This window comes from Cyprinus carpio, chromosome B19, assembly GCF_018340385.1.
Source record: "Cyprinus carpio isolate SPL01 chromosome B19, ASM1834038v1, whole genome shotgun sequence".
Lineage (NCBI taxonomy): Eukaryota > Metazoa > Chordata > Actinopteri > Cypriniformes > Cyprinidae > Cyprinus > Cyprinus carpio.
In genome coordinates this window covers 20203657-20229366 of record NC_056615.1, presented here as the reverse complement: position 1 = coordinate 20229366, position 25710 = coordinate 20203657, and the positions used below count along the sequence as shown (strand labels likewise).

Below are 25710 nucleotides of genomic sequence, written 5' to 3'. Positions count from 1 at the left end.
CTCAGCCGATATTTGGAGAAAACAGCATTCTTCCTCCTTGTCTGATATTGCTCAACCATATGTTTACAAATTAAAAACAAAAACTCATAGAGACGGATGTCACGTCAGTGAAACTGCATGACAAAAAGAATGTGTTGGATGACAGAGCAAGAACTGTTTTTATTGTGAGAGTTTCAAAAACTGACCACAGAAAACTTCACAAAGCCAGAATCTATGAAGAGCTAAAAAAAGAAGCCTTTAATCACAAACACCAGTGCTAAAATATGAAAAAGATGGTGTCATGATCATAAAACCTGAACCAAGATGAACTTCAGCATCTGCCCTGGCAGCTCAGTCAGCTGACTTGAATACTATTAAACCACTATAGATAGCTTTGGAGAGAAGAGTAAGAATGTACAAAATGCCTTTACATTTTCCAACCTTCTTAGAATACTTTCATAAAGGGACAAACAGGAACAGGGAGGAGACATACACAAATGTATATACATATATCTCTCCTCCCCCTTCCTGTTTGTCCTGTTTTGTCTGCAGAGGAATAAATGACAAAATAAATGACACTAAAAAGCAGAGATGAGTTCACACTGGTGTGATTTCAAAGACACAGACACTTGTGACTCATTCACCAAGGATTACTGCAGCAGTCGATCTGTTTAGTAAAAAGACTTGTGTACAGGTAAGAACACACACTGGTTTATCAACACATTATTAATAGTAAATATATGTATGTATGTATGTATGTAAACAAACTACCAATTTTAAAAGCCAATGACTACAGTTGTGTTCATCTTGCAATTCTTACAAGACCAGTAAACCACACTTTGAATACACTTGTGGTGTAATGATCACAATAACGGTTTTTATCTTGTCTGATTATAGGACAGATTTTTGATATGAATATAAAAATATAATCACTTCAAGCATTTTAGAAACTCCTGTGGGAACTCATGGCAACTTAGTCTTTGTAGTCGGCTCTCAAACTGACGTCTTGAAGAAACAGATATGTTGTTAAACAGAAAAACCAAAGGAACATTTATCTATAATACATTATATATAATATATTTATCTGTCTTGATTGTAGAATGACCACAAATACAACTCTTCTCCATGGCATCCAATCTGAGGTCTCAAATCACCATGCAAACACTACAGTGGACACTGAAGACATTGTGAATAATATCAACATTGTCTTCCTCATCATCATCATTTTCTTAGGCACCACCGGGAACTCTTTGGTCATCTGGGTGGCTGGCTTCCTTATGAAGCCCAGTGTCACTAATATATGGCTGATTAATCTCGCTGTAGCGGACCTGATCTTCTGCCTGACAAGAGTCACTTCACTCATCAGAGATTTTTTCTATGACCACTGGCATTTTGGAGTTTTTCTCTGCAAGTTCACTGGCTTCTTTAAGTATGCCAACATGTTCTGCAGTGTTTTTCTTCTGGCTGTCATCAGTGTGGATCGAGCGCTCTGCGTTTGCCATCCAGTGTTCACCAGAGAACGACGGACGTTATGTGCTGCTCGTGTGGTCAGTGTGGGAGTTTGGATTGTGGCGGTGATTTTTAGTTCACCGTACTTTGTGTTTCGGGAAGTCTTTCCCGGGAAGAACAATTTGAGCCACTGCTCAGTGAAGGTTACTTTTATGTCTGCATGAATCACCTTGCATATTATTATGTAATCATTATATAATAATATATTAGCAAATATGTAAATTTATATTTATAATTTAATTTTCAGGACAAAGGAGCAGAAGCAGGTGGCAATTCAGCAAAGTATGTCTACTACTTCATTCGTTTCATCTGTGGATTCTTGTTGCCCTTCCTGGTCATCCTTATCTGTTACATACTAGCTGCTGTTGGGATACGCAGAACGCGACTCTCTGGAAAATCGAGGCCTCTTCGGATTCTTGCTGTACTGGTCTGTGCCTTTTTCTTATGTTGGGCTCCATACCACTTTCTATGGCTGGTCAAGTTGGTGAAAAAAAACAACGAAACTATAAAAGTGGCACTGATTATGGCTTCAAAGTTGGCCTATTTCAACAGCTGCATTAATCCAGTTCTTTATTTCTGCATGGGACTGGATGTTAGTCAACACTGCAACCAAAGTTTGTCTGGGATTTTTCGTAGAGCATTTATGGAGGAAGGCCAAAGTCTTTCACAGGAAGGCTATGGGGAAGAAAGTTCCATTCCAAAGACTGCAGATACTGATTGTGTTACTGTAGTTTAAAGGAACTTTTTACAAGGACGTTTTTACAATGAGATTGATAGCATGAAAATGTTTCTTTGCTGTATGCATTGTGTCCTCTACAGTTTCCTTTAAAAAGAAGTCATATATTTACAAGACAAAGCCAGAGCCAAAAAAGAATTTTAATATATTATACCATTATTGACCAATTCAAACAGCTTTGGAAATGTCAGTCTTTTCCCATACAAACAGATAGGAGCTGTACTTGTTTGCCTACTAAAATAAAGAATTTAAAGAATTGTTGAGAAAAGTTAAAAAATTCAAGAAAATACAATGTATTCAGATTTTCTTAGCTGTTTTCTGTTTTTAACGATTTGGGGGGAATTCTGATTTTTATAGTTTTCAAGAGTAAGTGGTCTTCTTCAGAAAAAAAAAAGCAATTGAACTTTTTTGCAGAAGGCCATTTTTACTTTTTGCACCTCACTTGGTAAAAATTTTTATTTAAAGAATTGTTCAGATGAGGAAGGACTATTAGTGAAAAGAGTGAAAGCAAAAACATTCTGCGAAAATTAATGTTTGAAAGAGCTGATAAAACCAAAGCCCAGATAAGACTGAATATGCACAGTGTTTAACACAGGATGTGTCAAACTTGCTTACTATGTATTTGAGGTGGTGTGAAACTGCAAGTCTACTCGCCCCATGGAGAAAAAAAAAATGCTTATGAACAGTTGCAAAGCAGCTGCAACACTAAAGATGAAATTATTCCAAAAACAGTTACATATAGACTACTATATGTGCAAGCTCTACTTTCCAACATCTTAGACAAGATGCTCTAAACTGTGTTTATGAGAAGTCATAATATATTGCAATGCTACAATATGTCAAGAGAGAAATTTCACAGAAAGTGTATCACAGAAAATAATTATGAAAAGTGAAATAAGTCTGGTATATTTATCTGTGCATAATTATACAAATATATGTGCATGTATAAAAAAGTCCTTTAATACTGTTTTAAGATATTAATTTGTAAGTTTATTTTTGCCGTTCTAAGGTATAACATTAAGGTCTGATGGAGGTCCTGATAGAACTTTCTGTTACTTGCAGTTTTTCCTTCTCCAGGTTAGCGACTTCCAACCACTCTCCTGGATTTATACATTCTGTGGGCACACATGTAGAATATCCCTGCAAAAGACAATTATCATATCATAAACATTTTTAAACATGAATGTTGAATATTAACTAAAATTAAATAACATGAAAGAATAAGAAATTATGTTTATTTAGCTTTTTTGTTTGTTCTAACCATTGGATGGTCACCATATATTTAATAATGAGAACAGGCACACTATTTTTCTTGCGGTTGTCATAAAGATGACTGTAAGAGTGATGCACTTTTAATATGAGTTTGGTCTGCATGCAGATCCTGGCATATTTTTTTTTTTTTCTGTGACAGAACTTTATCATAAGGTCAATCAAAGTCCTTTCAACCACATGTCATATATGAGAACATTTCATAACTTTTAACACTTCATTTAAAAAATCCCTTTATTATGTTCTACCATTTAAACTTATGTGAGTCATTGCAGTCCTTAAAGCAACTGTATCTATGCTTTCTACTAGAAATATCAGTTTCAGAATCAATCTGATAGTAGGCTGACTTCTAATCAGGCAAATTATTTTGTTTTTCTTGAAGTTTGGAGAGCGGGTAAATTCCGCCAAAAATGCGTCAGCAACAAATGCAGGTGTACAACCCACTGTAATTAAGACAGTGTATTCCACTCGCTTAACTAAAGGGGGCTCCAAAGTCACAAAAATACACAAAACTTTCAATAGCCGTCCATGAGGCTTTCTTTCACCAGCAAAGAAGGTGATGAGCATGCCGAACTGCTTGCCCAGAAAGATTAGGGTTACGCCAGTGTAGATCGACATAGCTAACAGCACAAACAAAGCTGGGTGTGAGAAAAAGTGATGGGTTAAAAATGAACAGAGGAAATGTAGTGCCAGCTAGGCTATATTTTTGACTTTAAGAGATACATTGAAGAGAGGGATAGTCATGTCCCAGTGTCTTTCATGCGAATTACCTTTTGTCCCAAAAGGTACTAACTCGACTTGATCAATGCAAATTCAAATTGCTAGTTCGTGTCTCCATTTTGGAGAATGTTTGCCTTGGTCTGGGTATTTAAGTGAAAACTGCAAAACGCTCAGGGCGATTCTGTAGTCAAAAACCTGTAGAGTGTCCACACACTCTATGTTATGTATCTTTCTAAAGTCAGGTATGCATCTTACTCTAAGATTTATCTTTGAGGATTTGATGTCTTTATATAATGTGTTTGGAACATTTGGTTAATGGTATGTCCTCTAGGACCCTTGCAAGCTAATATCCATACTTATATAAAGAATCTGGGTGTTGTTTTTGATTCAGAGTTAAAATTCGACAAGCAAATAAATTCTGTTGTTAGAGCTAGTTTTTCCAGCTTAGGGGTTTACATAAACTGAAACCTCTTTTATATTTTTGTGATCTAGAGACAGTTATTCATGCCTTCATTTCAACAAGGCTTGATTATTGTAATGTTTTATATGCTGGTGTCAGCCAGTTTTCCCTTTCTCATTTGCAACTGGTTCATAATGCTGCAGCCTGCTTCTTAATGGGGAAGAAAAAGAGGGAGCATATCACCCCTATTTTAGCACATTTACATTGGCTACCAGTTCAATTTCGAATTGAATACAAGGTTTTAACTTTTGTGTTTAAAGCCTTGCATGGTCTGGCTCCATGCAGTCTACATCTCAGACCTTATTTGTCCATACTCACCCCAGAGATCTCTTAGATCATCCTCTGATAATCTATTAACCGTCTCATTGTCTCGTTTGAAATCTCAAGGTGATAGAGCCTTTTCTGTATTAGCCCTTAAGCTGTGGAATTCGTTACCTCAAACTGTTTGGTTATCATCTTCTTTATCTTCATTTAAATCATCATTGAAAATGTATCTCTTTTGTCAGGCCTATTTATAAATGTTGGATATGTTGGTCTTAGTGAGTTAAATTCTTATTCCTGATTGTTATTTGGTTTTATGGGTTAAGCTGATGATTTAAATTTTAAACTCTGTATTTTTATTATTGTATTGTGTTTCTGTGAAGCACCTTGGTCAGCATTAATGTTGTTTAAAGGTGCTATATAAATAAAAATGACCTTGACCTTGATATATATATATATATATATACAGTCTTTATGATTATGACTGCATACATGTAGCATGGCAAGAAAAATTGTGTGCGAAAACTGAAACTGAATGATAGGGATCATCGAAGAATATAATACAGCAAAGTGAAAGCAAATCAAAATATTCACCTTTCATTTTCACAAAAGAACTTCACACATCAATGAAAAAGCTGCACAACTTTTAATGAAAGACTTCACTTTTAGAATATGAAACAGACTGTAATGATCATAAAACCTGAACAGCTGGAGCACCAGGATAAACTTCAGCATCAATAAGGTGAGTTGAATATTATCAATCCACTATAGAATGTTTTGGAGAGAAGAGTAAGAATTTGATTCCCTTCTCAAACAAATCAACTAGCAGATGTTTTTATAGACATACAGTACATACAACATTTAACTGGATACCATTTTCCTTTAATACGTCTTCCAACCTTCTTAGAACATATTCATAAAGGGATAAACAGGAAGGGGGAGGAGACATAGACACATGTATATAATTTTTGTTTGTGTGTATCTCTTTCCCCTTCTGGTTTGTCCCTTCTTTGTCTGAAGAGAGCCACCAAAGAACTAGCCACTGATTGATTTATCAAAAAATTACATATTAGTCAAATAAAACTCCAGCTAACTCATTCACAAAGGATTACTGCAGCAGTGTAAAAACAGGTAAGAACAACCACATCAATACTGGTTATACAGTATATATATATATAACCTCGGAATTAAACACAATTAGACATTTACACAATTCTTTCTGAAATTCCAAATATTTGTTTCCATGATATTTATAATTCAATAATAATACTGAATAATTCAAAATCTATAACTATAAACCCTACCAGTTGCGTTTATCTTGAAGTTCTTGCAAGATCAGACAAATACACATTCTGAATACACTTGTTGTGTAATGCTCACAATGGGGGTTTTCTCTTGTCTGATTTTAGATAATGGTGCAACCTTCAGGTACAAAATTATAAAAATGTTATCTATTTGAGCATTTTAGAGATTCCTGTGGGAACCCATGGCAACCTAGTCTTTCTTGTTGTAAACAAACTACTGATAAACAGACCAAAAGGAACATTAATACATTTATCTATCTTGATTGTAGAATGACCTCCAACACAACTCTTCTTCATCACTCCCATCCCCTTGTGAACACTAAGGTGGGCACTGAAGACACTGTGAATAAGTTCAGCATTGTCTTCCTGACCATCATTGTTTTCTTTGGCACCTTTGGGAACTCTGTGGTCATCTGGATGGCCAGCTTCCGTATGAAGCCCAATGTCACTAATGTATGGCTGGTCAATCTCGCTGTAGCGGACCTGATCTTCTGCCTGTCACGAGTCACTTCTCTCATCAAACTCATTTTCTATGACCACTGGGCTTTTGGACTCTTTCTCTGCAAGTTCACTGGTTTTTTCAAGTATGCCAACATGTTCTGCAGTGTTTTTCTTCTGGCTGTCATCAGTGTGGATCGAGCGCTCTGCATCTGGCGTCCAGTGCTCACCAGAGAACGGCGGACGTTATGTGCCGCTCGTGTGGTCAGTGTGGGAGTTTGGATTGTGGCAGTGACTTTTAGTTCACCATACTTTGTGTACCGTCAAGTCTTTCCTTACAAGAACAACGTGAGCCAATGCTCGCTGAAGGTTACTGCATGAATCACCTTTCATATTATTATGTAATTAATTATATAATAAATAGTAGCAAATATGTAAATGTGTATTTATAATTTGATTTTCAGGAGAAAGGAGCAGAAGCAGGTGACAATTCAGCAAAGTATATCTACTACTTCATTCGTTTCATCTGTGGATTCTTGTTGCCCTTCCTGGTCATCCTTATCTGTTACATACTAGCTGCTGTTGGGATACGCAGAACGCGACTCTCTGGAAAATCGAGGCCTCTTCGAATTCTTGCTGTACTGGTCTGTGCCTTTTTCTTATGTTGGGCTCCATACCACTTTCTAGGGCTGGTCAAGTTGGTGGACAAAAACAACAAGGCAGTAAAAGAAGGATGGACTATGGCTTCACACTTAGCCTATTTCAACAGTTGCGTGAACCCGGTTCTGTATTTCTGCATGGGACTGGATGTTAGTCGACGCTGCAACCAAAGTCTGTCTGGGATTTTTCACAGAGCACTTATGGAGGAAGACCAAAGTCTCTCACAGCAAGGCACTAGAGAAGAAAGCTGTGATTCCGTTCCAAATATTGCAGATACTGAGTGTGAATCTAAAGTTTAATAAAACTTTTTATAAGCAAGTTTTTAGATGAGATTGATGGCATGAAAATGTTTCTTTGTGGTATGCACTGTATCCTCTGCTGTTTCAATAAAAAAGATGTCACATATTCAAGATAAAGCCAGAGCTATGCATATTACTTTACTGTACCTTTATTGTCAGAATATTTTCTGATTCAGTTATTTAAACGTAATCTTGTCAAAAAGCTTTGAAAATGTCAGCCTTCACCATACAAATAAACAGTAGCTGCTTGTTTGCCAATACATAAAAAAAGAGTTATTATAATAATTTTTTTGAGGTGAAGTGAAGAAAAGTTTACAATTCAAGCTGACATACTGCATTTTTACAAATATTTTTGAGACTACTATTGTAAACCAAGAAGTATTGTAACACATGAAATTCAATATGAATTTCTTTGTTGCTGAGACAACATTTGGAGGAACTATGTTGGTTTGTTGAGTTTTTACATAGTTTGTAACAGAATAAGGAAAAAAAGAGGACATGAATTGCATTTTTAAAGAGGGTGATGAAATACAGTTAGGTGCATATACACGTGGTGTATGCCACAAGAACACCACCAGTTCCTGTGGCTCAGTGGTAGAGCATTGCATTAGCAGCGCAAAAGGTTGTGGGTTCTGTTGGAAACTCAGAATTGAAGACCAGGAGACTCTTGGTTATCTTCAGCAGGACTCTTTATTGAGAACGAGCTGCGTGGCGCTGCAGTCATCAAAAGTCTAACTAAGGCAGTGATACATTATAGTTTATATGCATCTAGGGGGCAGTGCTTAGAAATGGAGACAAAGCACCTGGGTGACGACCTTTAACAAAGCATGCAAGTGAAGTATTCAGGTATAGCAACCTGCCCCATTTCACCAGTAATCCAATCAGCATTTCTACTCAAAGACTGGGGCAGAGGCACCAAGAGCCAATATGAACAAAAGGTAATAGTCTCAGTAATCTAGTTCATTTGACTAACAGTAAGAGGACAGGAACTAACAGGAAACTCTTGCTACAAACATTGCTTAAGAGAATCATTTGTCTGATGTCATCATATTTACCTTGAATGCTCAATACAATGTACTTCACCTTAGTTTTTCGTGTGATGCTATGTCAGAACATAGGATCAGCGTATTTTAAACAAATTCTTAAATTTGTAATCCCACAGTCCCCCCTCTGAGAGTTCTAACAACTCTCACATAAACCTTCATAAGTCCATTCTATGGCTTATTTTTGTTAATATAAGCCCCATCTTGCAGTCATGTAACTTGAAATGGTTACAGGCACATATAACTTATACTGTGTCTTGTACTAGATTTACTTAGGTGTAATAGTTCTTTTTAGAACCATAACTGTGGACACATACGACACGGATGGTAACATGTTGTGGAAACTACATGATGACACAGAAAACCATGTAGCATAAGAGTAGAAGTCCTGAAGTCCATGGCACCTGAATAGCTGTGAAATCTGTTTTCTGTAGTCCATTTCCCATGTAGATTCACTCAGATGACTCTTTGTCCTCATGAAACTTGTTCATAGATGTCTGAGGTGAATCTCAATGAAAGGAAGGTTCTGAGGTTCTCTCAATGAAAGGAAGTGACAGTCACCTTCCTGTAGTTTTATTTACAAAGAATCTTTCATCTTTGTTGTACATTACTGGAGAAGTTAAGCACTCACAGCCCTAACAGTTAACACTTGAGCAAGCTGTGCCAACAGTTTGGTGAAGTGGGAAGGGGCTGCTTCAGAGCAGTAAGTAGACTGAGTAGGAGCTGAGTAAAGCTGTTCATTCCTCCTAATGTCTTCTTGCTTTTCCTACACTCTTTCATCCAGTGTCCAGGTTTACCACAGTAATTACAACTGCCTTCCTTCTTAGGATTTTTACGTTTCTTTCGGTGCTTTGTGTTGACCTAAAAGGATGCTGCTGCAATCTTTATTTTTGCCTTAATATCAGCATCTCTTTCCCATGTAGCTAACCTGTCCAAGTTGTTTTGCAAGCTTCCAGTGGACCATGTTATATCTAAGAACGGCAAAGCAGATCTGTACTCTGACAAAAAAGGCCATCAAACCATGCTCGAACTAGTGGTCCTTTATGATCCAGTACCTTCTCTGGAGTGTCAGCTATTCCACTGTATGCTGCAGCTGACTGACAAAACCTTTCAGTGTACTCACTTACAGTTTCATCCTTCTTCTGTACACAACAAGTGACCTTTGAACAACCCACTTTTAGTCCAACAATGTTCTTAACTTTCTCAGAGCTCCCTCTCTCAATTCATCTTTACTTGCATGTCGAAACTCAGAATTATTTACAGCATTTCAAAATCATTGAATTCGGACTCTGTCAAAAGTTGGGATATTAGCTGGATAACTTCAGCTAGAGACATATCATAGAGGCGCATCTTCTTAGACAACTCTCTCTTGAACTGAGAGAAATTTCCATGCACTGATAGCAAACTCTCAGCAAGTCTTTATATGGCATCGGGACCTAGAGCTGTACGGACTGCTTGTGACTGGAGTATGGGGGCTGCAGATGGAACACTTTCAACCCATTCTACCCTACTCTGAGCCCTTTGTCTTGCTCCACATACTTCAAATGCATTTACATCTTTCTCCATCCTTCCAGTATTGCCACTGTCCTACTGTCTACATGAAGACTGTAAGTCAGGATAACTTTCATCTGACTGGTGGTTGTTTAAATCACTTTTGGTTGAGTCCTTGTTATGGCCCACCTTTTTAGTGAGACAGGTCACTCGAGTATGCAGCTGTTTGTTTTGTTCTTTTAACTTAGCAATACATTGAGCTTGTTCATGTGCTATTGCTGAACTAAACTCTCTGTGGCAGCAGATAATGCCTTTTATGTTTTTCTTTCTGATACATGCTCCAAGTACCTTTTTCTGAATCAATACCAAATTTCTTTATAAAGTCAAATCTGACTGACTCTGTCCCTATTGCGTCCATGTGCTCTCCTAACAATGATTTGAACTCACTGTCTGTCCACAAAGGAGTAGCTAGTCCACCTTTCTTAGTTGTTGGGATCAGCTTAGCATTCCTTCTCAACATTTTGTAAAGTCTTTGTGACACAACAGGACACTTCTAACACTTCCCTGGCAAGCAGAGGATACACTTGTTAACATATAAAAAACTGTTAACTTTCCCTGGCAAAGCAGAGGATAGACCAATATGTTAAAACACACTGTAACTGCTGTTAACCTTCCCTGACTTAACAGAGGATGAACTTTCTTCCCTGGCAAAGCAGAGGATATCTAGTCTGTTAACGATTTGAGGTAAGAAGCTCTATCTGGGTCACGGCACCAAAACTGTAGGAAACTCAGAAGCGAAGACGAGGAGACTCTTGGGTATCTTCACCAGGACTCTTTATTGAGAATGAGCTGTGTGGTGCTGCAGTCATCAAAAGTCTAACTAAGGCAGTGATACATTGTAGTTTATATACGTTTAGGGGCAGTGCTTAGAAATGGAGACAAAGCACCTGGGTGACAACCTTAAATAAAGCATGCAAATGAAGTATTCAGGTATAGCAACCTGCCCCATTTCACCAGTCCTAATCCAATCAGCATAACTACTCAAAGACTGGGGCAGAGGCACCAAGAGCCATTACAAACAAAAGGTGATAGTCTCAGTAATCTGGTTCATCTGACTAACAATAAGAGAACAGGAACTGACAGAAAACTCTTGCTACAAACTTTGCTTAAGAAAATCATTTGTCTGATGTCATCATTTTTACCATAAATGCTCAATACAATGTACTTCACCTTAGTTTTTCATGTGATGTTATGTCAGAACATAGGATCAGTATATTTTCAACAGATTCTTAAATTTGTAATCCCACAGTTCAATTCCCAGGGAACACACATACTGGTAAAAAATATATATAGACTGAATGCACTGTAAGTCGCTTTGGACATTTTTTTTCATGATTTTTTTCATGATTATTTTACTTTATTTTATGTAAAGCACTTTGAATTACCATTGTGTATGAAATGTGCTATATAAATAAACTTGCCTTACCTTGCCTTGCCTTTAAGCTTCAAGGGGTTGAACAAAAATATAACATAAAATGATTAGGAATTACAATAATTTTTATACAGAGTTCCCCCCATTTTCAGGGGCTCTAATCAAATTGGACAAACAAATATAATCATAAATAAAAGGTTCATTTGTAATATTTTGTCAAGACTCCTTTGCAGGCAATGACTGCATTAAGTCTGGAACTCTTGAACATCACCAGAGACTGGGTTTTCTCCTTTGTGATGCTTTGCCAGGCCTTTACTGCAGCTGACTTCAGTTGTTGCTTGTTTGTGGGTCTTTATGCCTTTAGTTTTGACTTCAGCTAGTGAAACACATGCTCAATCAGGTCAAAATCAGGGGACTGACTTGGCCATTGCAGAATATTCCACTTTGTTACCTTCAAAATCTCCTGGGTTGCTTTTGCTGTATCTTTTGGGTCATCGTCCATTTGTACTATGAAGCGCCATTCAATCAACTTTGCTTCATTTGGCTGAATCTTTGCAGACAGTATATCCCTGTACACTTCAGAATTGTTCCGGCTGCTTCTGTCTTCTGTCACATCATCAGTAAACATCAGTAACCCAGAGCCACTGGAAGCCATACATGCTCATGCCATCAGACTGCCTCCACCATGTTTTTTTACAGATGATGTTGTATGCTTTGGATCATGAGCTGTTCCAAGCCTTATCCATACTTTTTTCTTCCCATCATTCTGGTATAGGTTGAGCTTAATGTCAGCCATCCAAAGAATACTTTTCCAGAAGTGGTCTGTTTTTTTTTTTTTTGGATGGTTTTTGGTCTAATCTGGCCTTGTTTGCACCTTGTGGTGAACCCTCTGTATTTTCTCTCATGAATTCTTCTCTTGATTGTAGACGTTCACAGTGATACGCCTACCTCCTGTAGAGTGTCTTTCTCTTGGCTGGATGTTGTGAAAAGGTTTTTCTTTATCATGGATAGGATTCTCCAATCATCCACCATTGTTGTCCTCCGTGGATGTCCAGGCCTTTTTATGTTGCTGGGCTCACTACTGTGTTCTTTTTTTCTCAGAATGTACCAAACTGTTGATTTGGCCACTCCTAATGTTCCTGCTATCTCTCTAATGGATTTGTTTTGTCTTTGAATCCTAACAATTGTCTGTTTCACTTGTATAGAGAGATTCTTTGAGAGCTCCTCGCATGAAGCAGGTTCACAGCAACAGCTTCCAAATGCAAATGGCACACTTATATTCATCATTTAAAATGAGAAACCAAAACAAGGATACACGAGATATACGCAGATATATGAAACATAAACAAAACAGTTTGCTTACGATTTTGAATATCAGTTAAATTGATACCTTTATTCATGCTCATGTCTTATGAAAATATAGCATACACATATTGGAATGTTTGTTGTTTCTTCCAATAAAGTCTTATATTGTCTTCTGGAACTCTGACTTTGAATATTTTTGCAAGACTTTCTACACTACAAAGACTACTTCTACTTTTTGTACATCACTTGGGAAAAAGTTCAGATGAGGAAGGACCACCATTTCTATGAATAAAAGAGGGAAAGCAAAAATATTCTGAAATAAATATTTGAAAGAGCTGGCATACTAAGCCCTGATAAAACGTAATAGCTGCAAAAAAATAAAAAAAAAAAATAAAAAAAAAAAAAATAATAATAATAATAATAAATATATAAAAATTAATATGTGATGAGGGTCTCAAAATACGCCCATTTACTGCTATATAAAAATGTAAACCCAGCTCCGATATTTGTTTTACTCCATTTTCCTCACAACTGCTTAACACAGGATGTGCCATACTTGCTGAATATGTATTTGAGCTGGTGTGACACTGTGAAACAAGTCTGATACTCATGTCTACGTGGTGAAAAAAATGCTTAGGAACAGTTGCAAAAACAACACAACACTAAATGTGAAATTATACTGCAAAACAGTTAAATATAACTACATGTACAAGCTCTAACTTCCAATGAAAGAGGCTCTAAAAATGTGTTTATGTGAAGTAATGAAATAATGTGTTACAGTGCTACAATATATCAAGACAGAAATTTCACAGAAAATGATTTGATGTGGAATTTTATTGAAAAAAAAAATTATGAAAAGTGAAATAAACACTTGTGAAGGCTGGTATTTTTATCTGTGCAGAATTATACAAATATATGTGCATGTGTAAAAAAAAAAAGAGTCCTTCAATGTGGTTTTAAACTATAAATTTGTCAGTGTATTTTTTAAGTTTAAAGTTATTAAACTTATATAACATTAGGGTGTGATGAAGTTCCTGATGATTTCTGAGCCAAAACTTTCTGCTGCCTGCAGTTTTTCCTTCTTCAGGTTAGCGACTTCCAACCACTCTCCGGGATTCATACATTCTGTGGGCACACATGTAGAATATCCCTGCAAAAGACAATTATCAAATCATAAACATTTAAATAAGTGTGAATATTTGTTCTAGTATCAAATAAAATTGAAATAAATACATGAAAGAATAAGCACGTACACGTAATGTCAATTATATTTACCTAGCTGTTTTTGTTTATTCCAAACTATTGGTAGGTCACCATATATTAAAGGGTTAGTTCACCCAAAGATAACTTTTTTTTTTTTTTTACATCAAGGGTCCTACCACAATCAAGGCACAGAAACGTAGCAAGGACATCGGTAAAATGGTCCATGTGACATCAGTGGTTCAACCGTAATTTTATGAAGCTACGAGAAAACATTTTGTGCGAAAAGAAAACTAAAATAACTTTATTCAACAATTCTTCTCTTTCGCGTCACCCAAGAGCGCCATTTTGGAGAGTATCACAAAGCTTGCACATGATTTTCCTACATGTACACAACATTTAGAGGAGAACACTAGCATGTGTCATGATACTCCCAAAATGGCGCCCTAGGGTGACGCGGAGGAGAAGAATTGTTTGATAAAATTATTTTAGTTTTCTTTGCACACAGAAAAGATTTCTCATAGCTTCATAAAATTACAGTTGAACCACTGATGTCACATGGACCATTTTAACAATGTCCTTACTACGTGTCTGTGCCTTGATTGTGGTAGTACCCTTGATGTCTATGGGAGGGTCAAAGAGCTCTTGGATTTCATCAAAATATCTTAATTTGTGTTCCGAAGATGAACTAAGGTCTTACGGGTTTGGAATGACATGAGAGTGAGTTATTAATGATATAATTTTCGTTTTTGAGTGAACTATCCCTTTGAGAACAGGCACACTGACATTTTAATGTGCTTTTTAACATGAGTTTGGTCTGCATGCAAATCCTGGTTTTATTTTTTTGATAGAACTTTATCATGAGGTCAAGCAAAGTCCTTTCAACCACATCCTTAGGTATATTATTTCCATTCTGTACCACGAGATCATTTCAGAACTTTCAGCACGCCATAAAACTTAATTTATTATGTTCTACCACTTGAACTTCTGAGTCAGTGCAATCCTTAAAGCAACTGTATGTAGGTTTTCTACCTTGAAATATCAGTTTCAAAATCATTCCCATGGTACACCTACTTCAAATAAGGCAAATGGGATTTTTTTAATGCTCCTTCCAAAAGTCTGTTTGGGGAGTACATAAATTCGATGAGCGGGTATGAAATTCCACCAAAAAATGCAGATTGCTTTATGGTAGCAACAAATGTGTGTACAACTATCCACTGTAATTACGACAGTGTATTCCACTTGCTTAATTGAAGGGGGGTCCAAAGTCACAAAAATACACAAAACTACATACAGTTGCATTAAATAGCATTCTATGAGTTTTTTTTATAACCTGCAAAGAAGGTCATGAGCATGGCCACCCATCCCAGTATGTAGGACCAGGAGAAGCGCCAGTCTCCGAACCGCTTGCCCAGAAAGCTTAGGGTTACGCCAGTGTAGATCGCCATAGCCAGCAGCACAAACAAAGCTGGGTGTGAAAAAAAGTGATGGGTTAAAAATGGAGAGAGGAAACGTAGTGTGCCATCTATATTTTTGACTTTGAGAACTTTGAGTTTTAAGTTATACTTAAATGTACTAAAATTTCACAGTCTACAGCTCATTGTGCCTGTGTTTTGTGACTCACTGGAGATGAAAAACAGGATTCCTGCTGCAAAGGAACGACTGAATCTCTCAAAGGCAGAAAAATTGGTAAATGAGAGGATGCCTGCCATGATGCCCGCAAAGCACGCCATTCCCGATAGGATCATGAATGCCCGTGTGGCATTCCAGTATGCTGGGGAAACAGACAAGAAACGATCATAAAACAACAGTCAACATGGGTATGTTCATTCTCTTCTCATCCCAGCCATATCTTATCACTGTGTGTCTGATTTTTCTCATGTGATCTTTGAATAACTGTCCCTGCAGAATCACCTTGAACGAACCAGAGTACAGCTCCTGTAATTTCAGATGCCATCTTATGAGACCAGGGGAACAACTTTGGAGCACCTGTTCAGAATATGACTGTGCAAGGCTCAGACAACACAAACCAGAGTGTGGAGCTCTGTATGGCACAAATATTAAAGCACTGCCATCTACAGGCAAAAATGGTCTAGAAGCTCAAATGCAAGTGCCAGATTTCTTGTATGATGTTGTTGAATCTACACATGACTTATAACTTCAAAATGACTTAAAATAGCCATGAATGCATAGACACATAAAAACTGGAGTTTGAATATATTTGCTTACCTATACTTGCTGTCTGCATGTAGCACTTGTTGGCCATGCAGTACCTCCACAGGCCCTGGTGGGCATAGCTGCCTGAGAGGCGATACTGCATCCAATAGTCTGTCGCTGTGGAAACCACTATTAGGATGTTCCCAATAATGGCACAGAACAGGCCACCGCCCATAAAGCTGTACATCCTGACACACGCTTTGACTATGCAGGAAGGAGAAAGTACACTAAACAGACAGGAGAGATGTTTTAATTTTACACATACAGAAATTAATAAATGTCACAAAAAGACTTCCTATAATAAACCAAAAACATAAATAAAACAAAATCAAGCAATTTTTTCTCTTCAAACCAGCTAAAATATCCACAGATATTTCAACACAAATTTTGTCATTCAACAAATGAAACATATTAATATTATTGAGTAACTCACTCAAGTTAAGCACAAAAGCATCTGCGCATGCTTGTTTTAAAAATAAATGAGTAAACTAGCATTACAAATTTTGTATTATAAACAATATCTATTTTTTAAAATTACTTCTCAAGCTTGCATAAATCATTTATCATGTTTTTTTCAACTTAAAAATACAGATGTTACATTTTTTTTTGCAACTGTGCAGGAAGGTGATATACACTAAACAGAAAGGATGAAAGTTTTGATTTTACACATAGATGCTTATACACATTAATAAATGGCACAAAAATCTTGTAAAACTAATAAAAAAAATATACAAATAATACATATATATATATATATATATATATATATATATATATATATATATATATATATATATATAACTATAATTTCCACATCTTTTGGCAAAAAGTGTAATTTAGTAGATTAAAAATATTATATTAAATTAAATATTAACATGTATTAATATTAATACATCAAAATTACCCAATTTAAACACAGAAGCATTTGAGCATTTTTAGATAAATTTCCAAAATAGCATTACGAATTTCGTATTATTTAAAAACATTCCTCAGGCTTCACAGAAATAGATTTCTTTATAGTTGCATAATTCATTTTGTTCATCAAATTTCTTCACACAAGAAGCTTAAAAATACAGATGTTACAACCTTTTCAGTATACTCCAACATATTGAAATGGAGAAGCCTGTCTCATTAAAACATGAGAATTATTTATGATATCCCAGGCTAGATAGTCATTAAGAGATAAAACATTTCTGTAATTTATGTAATGGACATGCTTATCTTAAGATAACTACCAGTTCCATTCACATTGTGTTGACATTTCAGTCAATGAACTGAATATTAAGAATTACAGATATATACAAAAAAGTTTTCATCGCTTACCTTGTTGATTCCGAGGCAAATCCCTCTTTGCTTATCCTCTGGGGAAAGAGGGAGTGAGAGAGTAGAGAGGGAGAGAGAGATGTTAAGAGGCAAAAGAGAAATAGATAACCTGTGTTGCCCTTTTTGTTGATGGTGGCAAAATCCTTTAAATGCTACCTCCTCTGTCCCTGAAACAAATACACTTGAACTGGTTAGGGCAGGGGCCCTGGTGAGTCTGACTTTTCACTATGTGTATGCATGAGGTCAATGGTCCTCCTTTTGTTTGAAGAGTAGACTGTTCTGTAGCTGCACACATTCAAAGGATTGCATTGGTACAGCTGTCAATGCAAAACGCTGAGTTGCATGCTTGCTTTGACAGGGGCCACAGCGTGGATACCCATGGCATACCTATAGTTTAAAGTGCAATAAACTCAGTGTTTCCTATTCGCAAATCAAATTACTAAATCCGTTTTTAATAATAGTTCAAACATGAGGGAAATTTCCATTTGGATAAAATTATGATCTGTAAATGTGTTAATGAACCAAGTCAGTGCTTACGAACAAGCTTTTATATACAGAGAACCCATATACATATGACTCATGTGATGTGTCAAAAACAGGTTAACTGTATGACTGACAATCACATCGGTTTAATCAAATCACATGACTTAATTCCTATAAATAACATTACTGTATATACAAATGTACTGTTGAGTGAAATTCTTGGGTGCGTGCTTTACAACAAAGCAGTATTACCTAAAAAATGCTGCAAAATCCATTCATTTTCTACACTGTCTTATAGGTTCAGAAGCAGTGCTGGGGCATAAGTATAAAAAAAAAATCACATATTAAATATTTATTAAAGAACAAATAGATCAGATCTCTGTGTGGAGCACTGGCTGTTGTCAGACTCCTTGTGCAAACAAAAATATCACTGGATTATTACAGTTAATGGCAAAATTAATGTTTGGAAATGTAAACTGATATCTCCTACTGACACACTACAGCAAAAGATAGAAATAACTGACTTAAAACCATTTTAGCTGGAAAATACTAGTATTCTAATAATTTTGGCCACCACTGTATGTATATATATATAAAAAAGTGACATGATATACAGCCAAGTATGGTGACTCATACTCAGAATTCGTGCTCTGCATTTAACCCATCCAAAGTGCACACACACAGCAGTGAACACACACACACACCGTGAACACACACCCGGAGCAGTGGGCAGCCATTTATGCTGCGGCGCCCGGGGAGCAGTCGGGGGTTCATTGCCTTGCTCAAGGACACCTCACTTGTGGTATTGCCAGCCCGAGACTCGAACACACAATCCTAGGGTTAGGAGTCAAACTCTCTAACCACTAGGCCACAACTTCCCCACAAATGTATGTATGTATGTGTAACCCACCAAATCAGGGAGGGCTAATAACTAGCCACAAACTGTAGTGAAAGCTTTATTACTTTTACAAGCAGTTTTATTACAATTCGCAGATACCAACTTTCACATAAAATAATAAATATCCAAAACATTAAAGACCAACCTCATTCAAGGAAAACAAGGAAAGAGAAGAACACCTTTGACATGCCACAGGGCTCCAAACAGGGCACAACTATCAGTGTGAAAATACACAACCACTAATTTAAATAAAAGAGCACTGGGCAATTCACCACAATAAAAAAATATAGTAACAATAGTCGTGCTAGTCCTGCAACACAAAAGCTTATTGTAAGTACCTTGAATTGAGCATTTACATCTTTAATCCAATCCAATACCTTTAAAATATCTGGATCTATGAAAGAGGAATTAAAAACCAACCGGGTGGTTCTCCTTTAAGAGACCTATAAAACAAATCTTTATGAAAACAACCATCTTCATAAAATGTTCATTAGAAAACTCAATTCTTAGTACCTTTGAACATTATGCACTCATATCATTCATTAATTCTGAAGACTGTGTTGCCAGGCCAATCACCAGTAATACAAGCGGGATTCTTTAATTAAATGAAGATGACCTAACACACAAATTACTCTGATCTTAGCGCACGCTTGTTTGTAACGTCAATAGATGAATGAGATGAGAGAACGCAATACTAATGTGAATCTATTTATAGAAGGTGCAGATGTAATTAAGCTACCCCACAGACTTATGGAAAGTGTAGTCCCGAACTCATTCATCACCCTGTTACATATGTATGTATGTACGTACAGTACCTTGCGAAAGTATTCATACCCCTCCATTTTTTCTCATGTTTTGTTGTTGTTGCCTTATGTTAAACTGCTTTAAATTACTTTTTCCACATTAATCTACACTCCATACACCATACTGACAAAGCAAAAACAGAATTGTCACAAATAAGTAATAAGTACATTGCATAAGTATTCATACCATTAAGTAAAAATTTAGCTGGAGCACCTTTACAGTCTCAAGCCTTTCTTGTTTGATGCAACAAGCTTTACTCATCACCATTCATTTTGGCAATATCTGCCATTCTTCTCCTCACCTCCTCGCCTCTCAAGCTCTGTCAGGTTGGATGGGGGCAGACACATATTTTCAGCTTTCTTCAGAAATATTTGATTGGGTTCAAGCCCAGGATGGGGCTGGGCCACTCAAGGACATTCACAGAGTTTCATAAAAGCCACTCTTGCTGTGTGTTTAGGGTCGTTTTCCTGTTGGAAGGTAAACCTTCCACCCAGTCTGAGGTTCTGAATGCTCTGGACTGGGTGTTCATTAAGGCTATCTCAATATTTTGGTGCACTGAGCTTTTCTTCTACTCTGACGAGTCCCTCAGTCCCTGCCGCTGAAAAACAGCCCCACAGCATGAGGTTGTTACCAGCACACTTTACTTTTGGGATGCTACTCTGCAGGTGATGAGCAGAGCTGGTTTCCTTCAAACAGGATGCTTGGAACTGAGGTTTATCAGACCAGAGAATCTTGTTTCTCAGAGTCTGAGGGTCTTCATGTGTCTTTACTGAAGAGAGGATTGAGTCTTGCCACACCACCATAAAGCCCAGATTGGAGGAGTGTTGCAGTTATGTTTGTCGTTGTGTAGATTTCTCCTGTCTCCACATATGATCATGGAGCTTAACTAGAGTGACCATCAGGTTCTTGGTCACCAGTCTAGACAAGGCCCTTCTCCATCAGTTGCTCAGTTTGTGCCAGGAGGCCAGCTCTAGGAAGAGTCCTGGTTGTTTCAAACGTCTTCCATTAAGAGTAACAGAGACTACATGCTTCGGTGACCCTTCAATGAAGCAGCATTTTTTTCTAAATTCTTCCCCAGATGTGTGGCTTGACGCAAACATGTTTCTGAGCACTACAGGCAGTTCTTTTGACCTCAGGGCTTGGTTTTTGCTCTGATATGCATTATTAGTCATTAGACCTTTTATTAAAATGTGTGTGCCTTTCCAAATCATACCCATTCAATTGAATTTGCCACAGGTTAACTTCACTTGAAGGGTAGTAACATCTACAAGCAATATGAATGCTGCTGAGCTTAATTTCAGCTGTCCCAGATAAGGTAAGAGTTTTTATTTATTTTATTCTTTATTATAAATTTGCAAATATGTTAAAAACCTGTTTTCCCCCCACCATTATGGTGTATGGAGTGTAGACTGATATGGAAAAAAAGTCATCTAAGGCTGAAAATTGTTTGAAAAAAAAATTGTATTGTAGGGGAGAGTGCTATAGACAATGAAAAGTATCTTTAATGGTGGTTTTGCCAAACATGTCAAAAATTATAATTGGATTTTGGAAAAAATATTATAATTGGAAAACCGGGAGGCTTGTGACTGTCCCATAGACTGCCAAGTATGTTACACTGTCATGGTCCAGAAAAGTATAAAATCATCATCAGAATACTCCATCTGCCATCAGTGGTTCAACCGTAATGTTATGAAGCGACAAGAATACTTTTTGTAAGCGACGAAAACAAAAATAATGACTTTATTCAACAATTACTTTGTCAACAGTCTCCTCTGTGTCTCTCCATATCACCGTATGCTGCATATGCTCTTCTGTATCATCTTCTGTATCGGTTTTCTTTCAAATCAAAGCTTAATACACCTAGAAACAGCGCACACTTGTGGCGTGGCTGACACAGAAGAGCAGACGGTGATGTGGAGAGACCAAGTGTGCCTCACTAGTCCTCAAAAGTGAAGCCATCGTGTTTCGATCGCCCCCATGTGGCTGGTCACAGTATAGGTCATAAACCCCGCCTGCTCCATGTAATCTAATGGGATGAGGGACAAACTAAATAATTAAATTTCACTTTAAATATTATGTTTTCTAAACATGGTTTATGTCATTTGATGTAGATTTTATCACGCTGATGTATGTTAGGGTGTTCATTTTTAAAATAAGTTTGGTTTTAGTTAGTTATGTGATGCTATAAAAACAGGAGTGTGATGTCATGATTGACAGCTGAGACTGACAGCTGAGACTGACAGCTTCTCTGAGCGAACTGAGGTGCCAATGGACTTTTTTCGGGGTCTTCAGGAAGAGACTGGAGTTGTATTTACCTTATTTTAACACAAGCCTCATACGAAAAATCAGCAGACAAAAATTGGACCAGTCAGGCTATTTTAAAAAAGGGTCAGGGGCATGCGTTTGCGATTGACTCTGCGGGAGTGTGGGTGGGACGCGGCTCCAATTCACTCTCTACTGCGCAGACCCCGGTCCTGAGTTTGCTACTGCGCAGGCTCCGGTCCCAAATCAGCGTAATATGGCTGCACCCTATTGAGACAATTGCGGCTTCACTTTTTTTTTCAATGGAAGTGAATGAAGGTGCGTCGTCCATCATTCTTTACAGTCTATGGGAGAGACACAGAGGAGACTGTTGACAAAGGAATTGTTGAATAATGTTGTTATTTTTGTGTTTGTTACGGTTGAACCACTGATGGCAGGTGGATCAACTTTAATGTTGTCTTTTATGATTTTGTGTTTTTTTACATTTTATCTTACTTGGCAGTCTATGGGACAGTCACAAGCCTCCCGGTTTTCATCCAAAATATCTTAAATTGTGTTCCAAAGACGAACGAAGCATTTACGGGTTTGGAACGACATGGGGGTAAGTGATTAATGACAAAATTTTCATTTTAGGGTGGAGTATCCCTTTAAGGTGTGAGCTAGATTAACAAATATTGCATGTTCAAATCCATCTTTCCATGTTGTCAAATGTCTTTGGCTTTAGCTGATCATTTAATATTATTGTATCAATTACGTTAACTTCTCAAACTATGTACATAAAATATACTGCGTAATTATGACAAGGGAAGGCTCAAAATTAAATAAAGACATTTGCTCAATTTGCCATACAGCACAGCCTCGTGGCAACAGCAGTGCAAGTTCAGGAGCAGAGTAGTAGCTGAGTTCTATTGGGAAAACAACGCTTTTACTACCAGCAAAATCTCATGTTTATTTATGAAAACATGTTACACGTGTATATCGGGTAAAATAATTCTGAGCGTTTGTGTAAATGACGTAAGCCAGTTTATTCACATTAGCGATTAACAAACGTCTATTTCTTATCCACCACTCTTGCATTCATGTCATGTGGTTTGACCAAAAACCCGGATTGGATCGCGGAGGTCACCTGAGAAAAATCACCACTCGTCATATTCGTGATTCCCCGTGTTCATGTGACCAAGGAAAAAAAATCGTATATTTTGTGCACGTTATATGTTTTGAATTGCACACGGACAGATTCTAAATGATGTCGAAAACACAAGGTAAGGTTCACTCGTTTATCAAATGCCATTTCAAAGCGTCATGTCAAAAATTATAATTGGATTTTGGAAAAAATATTATAATTGGAAAACCGGGAGGCTTGTGACTGTCCCATAGACTGCCAAGTATGTTACACTGTCATGGTCCAGAAAAGTATAAAATCATCATCAGAATACTCCATCTGCCATCAGTGGTTCAACCGTAATGTTATGAAGCGACAAGAATACTTTTTGTAAGCGACGAAAACAAAAATAATGACTTTATTCAACAATTACTTTGTCAACAGTCTCCTCTGTGTCTCTCCATATCACCGTATGCTGCATATGCTCTTCTGTATCATCTTCTGTATCGGTTTTCTTTCAAATCAAAGCTTAATACACCTAGAAACAGCGCACACTTGTGGCGTGGCTGACACAGAAGAGCAGACGGTGATGTGGAGAGACCAAGTGTGCCTCACTAGTCCTCAAAAGTGAAGCCATCGTGTTTCGATCGCCCCCATGTGGCTGGTCACAGTATAGGTCATAAACCCCGCCTGCTCCATGTAATCTAATGGGATGAGGGACAAACTAAATAATTAAATTTCACTTTAAATATTATGTTTTCTAAACATGGTTTATGTCATTTGATGTAGATTTTATCACGCTGATGTATGTTAGGGTGTTCATTTTTAAAATAAGTTTGGTTTTAGTTAGTTATGTGATGCTATAAAAACAGGAGTGTGATGTCATGATTGACAGCTGAGACTGACAGCTGAGACTGACAGCTTCTCTGAGCGAACTGAGGTGCCAATGGACTTTTTCGGGGTCTTCAGGAAGAGACTGGAGTTGTATTTACCTTATTTTAACACAAGCCTCATACGAAAAATCAGCAGACAAAAATTGGACCAGTCAGGCTATTTTAAAAAAGGGTCAGGGGCATGCGTTTGCGATTGACTCTGCGGGAGTGTGGGTGGGACGCGGCTCCAATTCACTCTGTACTGCGCAGACCCCGGTCCTGAGTTTGCTACTGCGCAGGCTCCGGTCCCAAATCAGCGTAATATGGCTGCACCCTATTGAGACAATTGCGGCTTCACTTTTTTTCAATGGAAGTGAATGAAGGTGCGTCGTCCATCATTCTTTACAGTCTATGGGAGAGACACAGAGGAGACTGTTGACAAAGGAATTGTTGAATAATGTTGTTATTTTTGTGTTTGTTACGGTTGAACCACTGATGGCAGATGGACTATTCTGATGATGTCTTTTATACTTTTCTGGACCTTGACAGTGTAACTTACTTGGCAGTCTATGGGACAGTCACAAGCCTCCCGGTTTTCATCCAAAATATCTTAAATTGTGTTCCAAAGACGAACGAAGCATTTACGGGTTTGGAACGACATGGGGGTAAGTGATTAATGACAAAATTTTCATTTTAGGGTGGAGTATCCCTTTAAGGTGTGAGCTAGATTAACAAATATTGCATGTTCAAATCCATCTTTCCATGTTGTCAAATGTCTTTGGCTTTAGCTGATCATTTAATATTATTGTATCAATTACGTTAACTTCTCAAACTATGTACATAAAATATACTGCGTAATTATGACAAGGGAAGGCTCAAAATTAAATAAAGACATTTGCTCAATTTGCCATACAGCACAGCCTCGTGGCAACAGCAGTGCAAGTTCAGGAGCAGAGTAGTAGCCGAGTTCTATTGGGAAAACAACGCTTTTACTACCAGCAAAATCTCATGTTTATTTATGAAAACATGTTACACGTGTATATCGGGTAAATAATTCTGAGCGTTTGTGTAAATGACGTAAGCCAGTTTATTCACATTAGCGATTAACAAACGTCTATTTCCTATCCACCACTCTTGCATTCATGTCATGTGGTTTGACCAAAAACCCGGATTGGATCGCGGAGGTCACCTGAGAAAAATCACCACTCGTCATATTCGTGATTCCCCGTGTTCATGTGACCAAGGAAAAAAAAATCGTATATTTTGTGCACGTTATATGTTTTGAATTGCACACGGACAGATTCTAAATGATGTCGAAAACACAAGGTAAGGTTCACTCGTTTATCAAATGCCATTTCAAAGCGTCATGTCATTCATAATGATACTCGCGAGGTTGTCATAGCAATAGGCTAGTTAACTGTTAGATCTCATTTGAACTTAAGTTTCCAGTTTAATCGTTGAAAGTCTATCGCAATAATTTAGACTCCCTAACGTTACTTGTTCTGTTTCTACCCCTTAAGTTAACGTTACCTGCGAAATACATGCCGTTTCGGAATACGTAAGTTACACAACCATTAGTGTGTTCTTATATTTGTGTTTACCTAAAATATTTTAGCGTTCCTTTATTTCAACCTAAACCGCAC

The 25710-nt window shown here is 37.3% G+C and overlaps 3 protein-coding genes across 3 annotated transcripts; 2 read left to right on the top strand and 1 right to left on the bottom strand.

Annotated features, from left to right (window-relative positions):
• Positions 1-543: 543 nt before the first annotated feature.
• On the top strand, positions 544-3205 carry LOC109111887 (C3a anaphylatoxin chemotactic receptor-like). Its single transcript, XM_019124879.2, has 3 exons — positions 544-673; positions 1079-1631; positions 1736-3205. Exons 2-3 carry the CDS (start codon positions 1080-1082, stop codon positions 2222-2224), a joined length of 1041 nt encoding a protein of 346 aa, XP_018980424.1. The 5' UTR covers positions 544-673; position 1079; the 3' UTR covers positions 2225-3205.
• Positions 3206-5931: 2726 nt separating this feature from the next.
• LOC109111888 (C3a anaphylatoxin chemotactic receptor-like) lies at positions 5932-7752 on the top strand. The gene is made up of 3 exons (XM_042745694.1): positions 5932-6065; positions 6508-7045; positions 7141-7752. The coding sequence occupies exons 2-3, from the start codon at positions 6509-6511 to the stop codon at positions 7633-7635; spliced, it is 1032 nt and encodes a 343-aa protein (XP_042601628.1). The 5' UTR covers positions 5932-6065; position 6508; the 3' UTR covers positions 7636-7752.
• A 5970-nt stretch (positions 7753-13722) lies between these two features.
• Positions 13723-18054, bottom strand: lim2.4 (lens intrinsic membrane protein 2.4). The gene is made up of 5 exons (XM_019124871.2): positions 17647-18054; positions 16336-16550; positions 15731-15880; positions 15440-15574; positions 13723-14056 (listed from the first exon to the last, which is right to left on the bottom strand). Exons 2-5 carry the CDS (start codon positions 16508-16510, stop codon positions 13995-13997), a joined length of 522 nt encoding a protein of 173 aa, XP_018980416.1. The 5' UTR covers positions 16511-16550; positions 17647-18054; the 3' UTR covers positions 13723-13994.
• Between the last annotated feature and the right edge of the window lie 7656 nt (positions 18055-25710).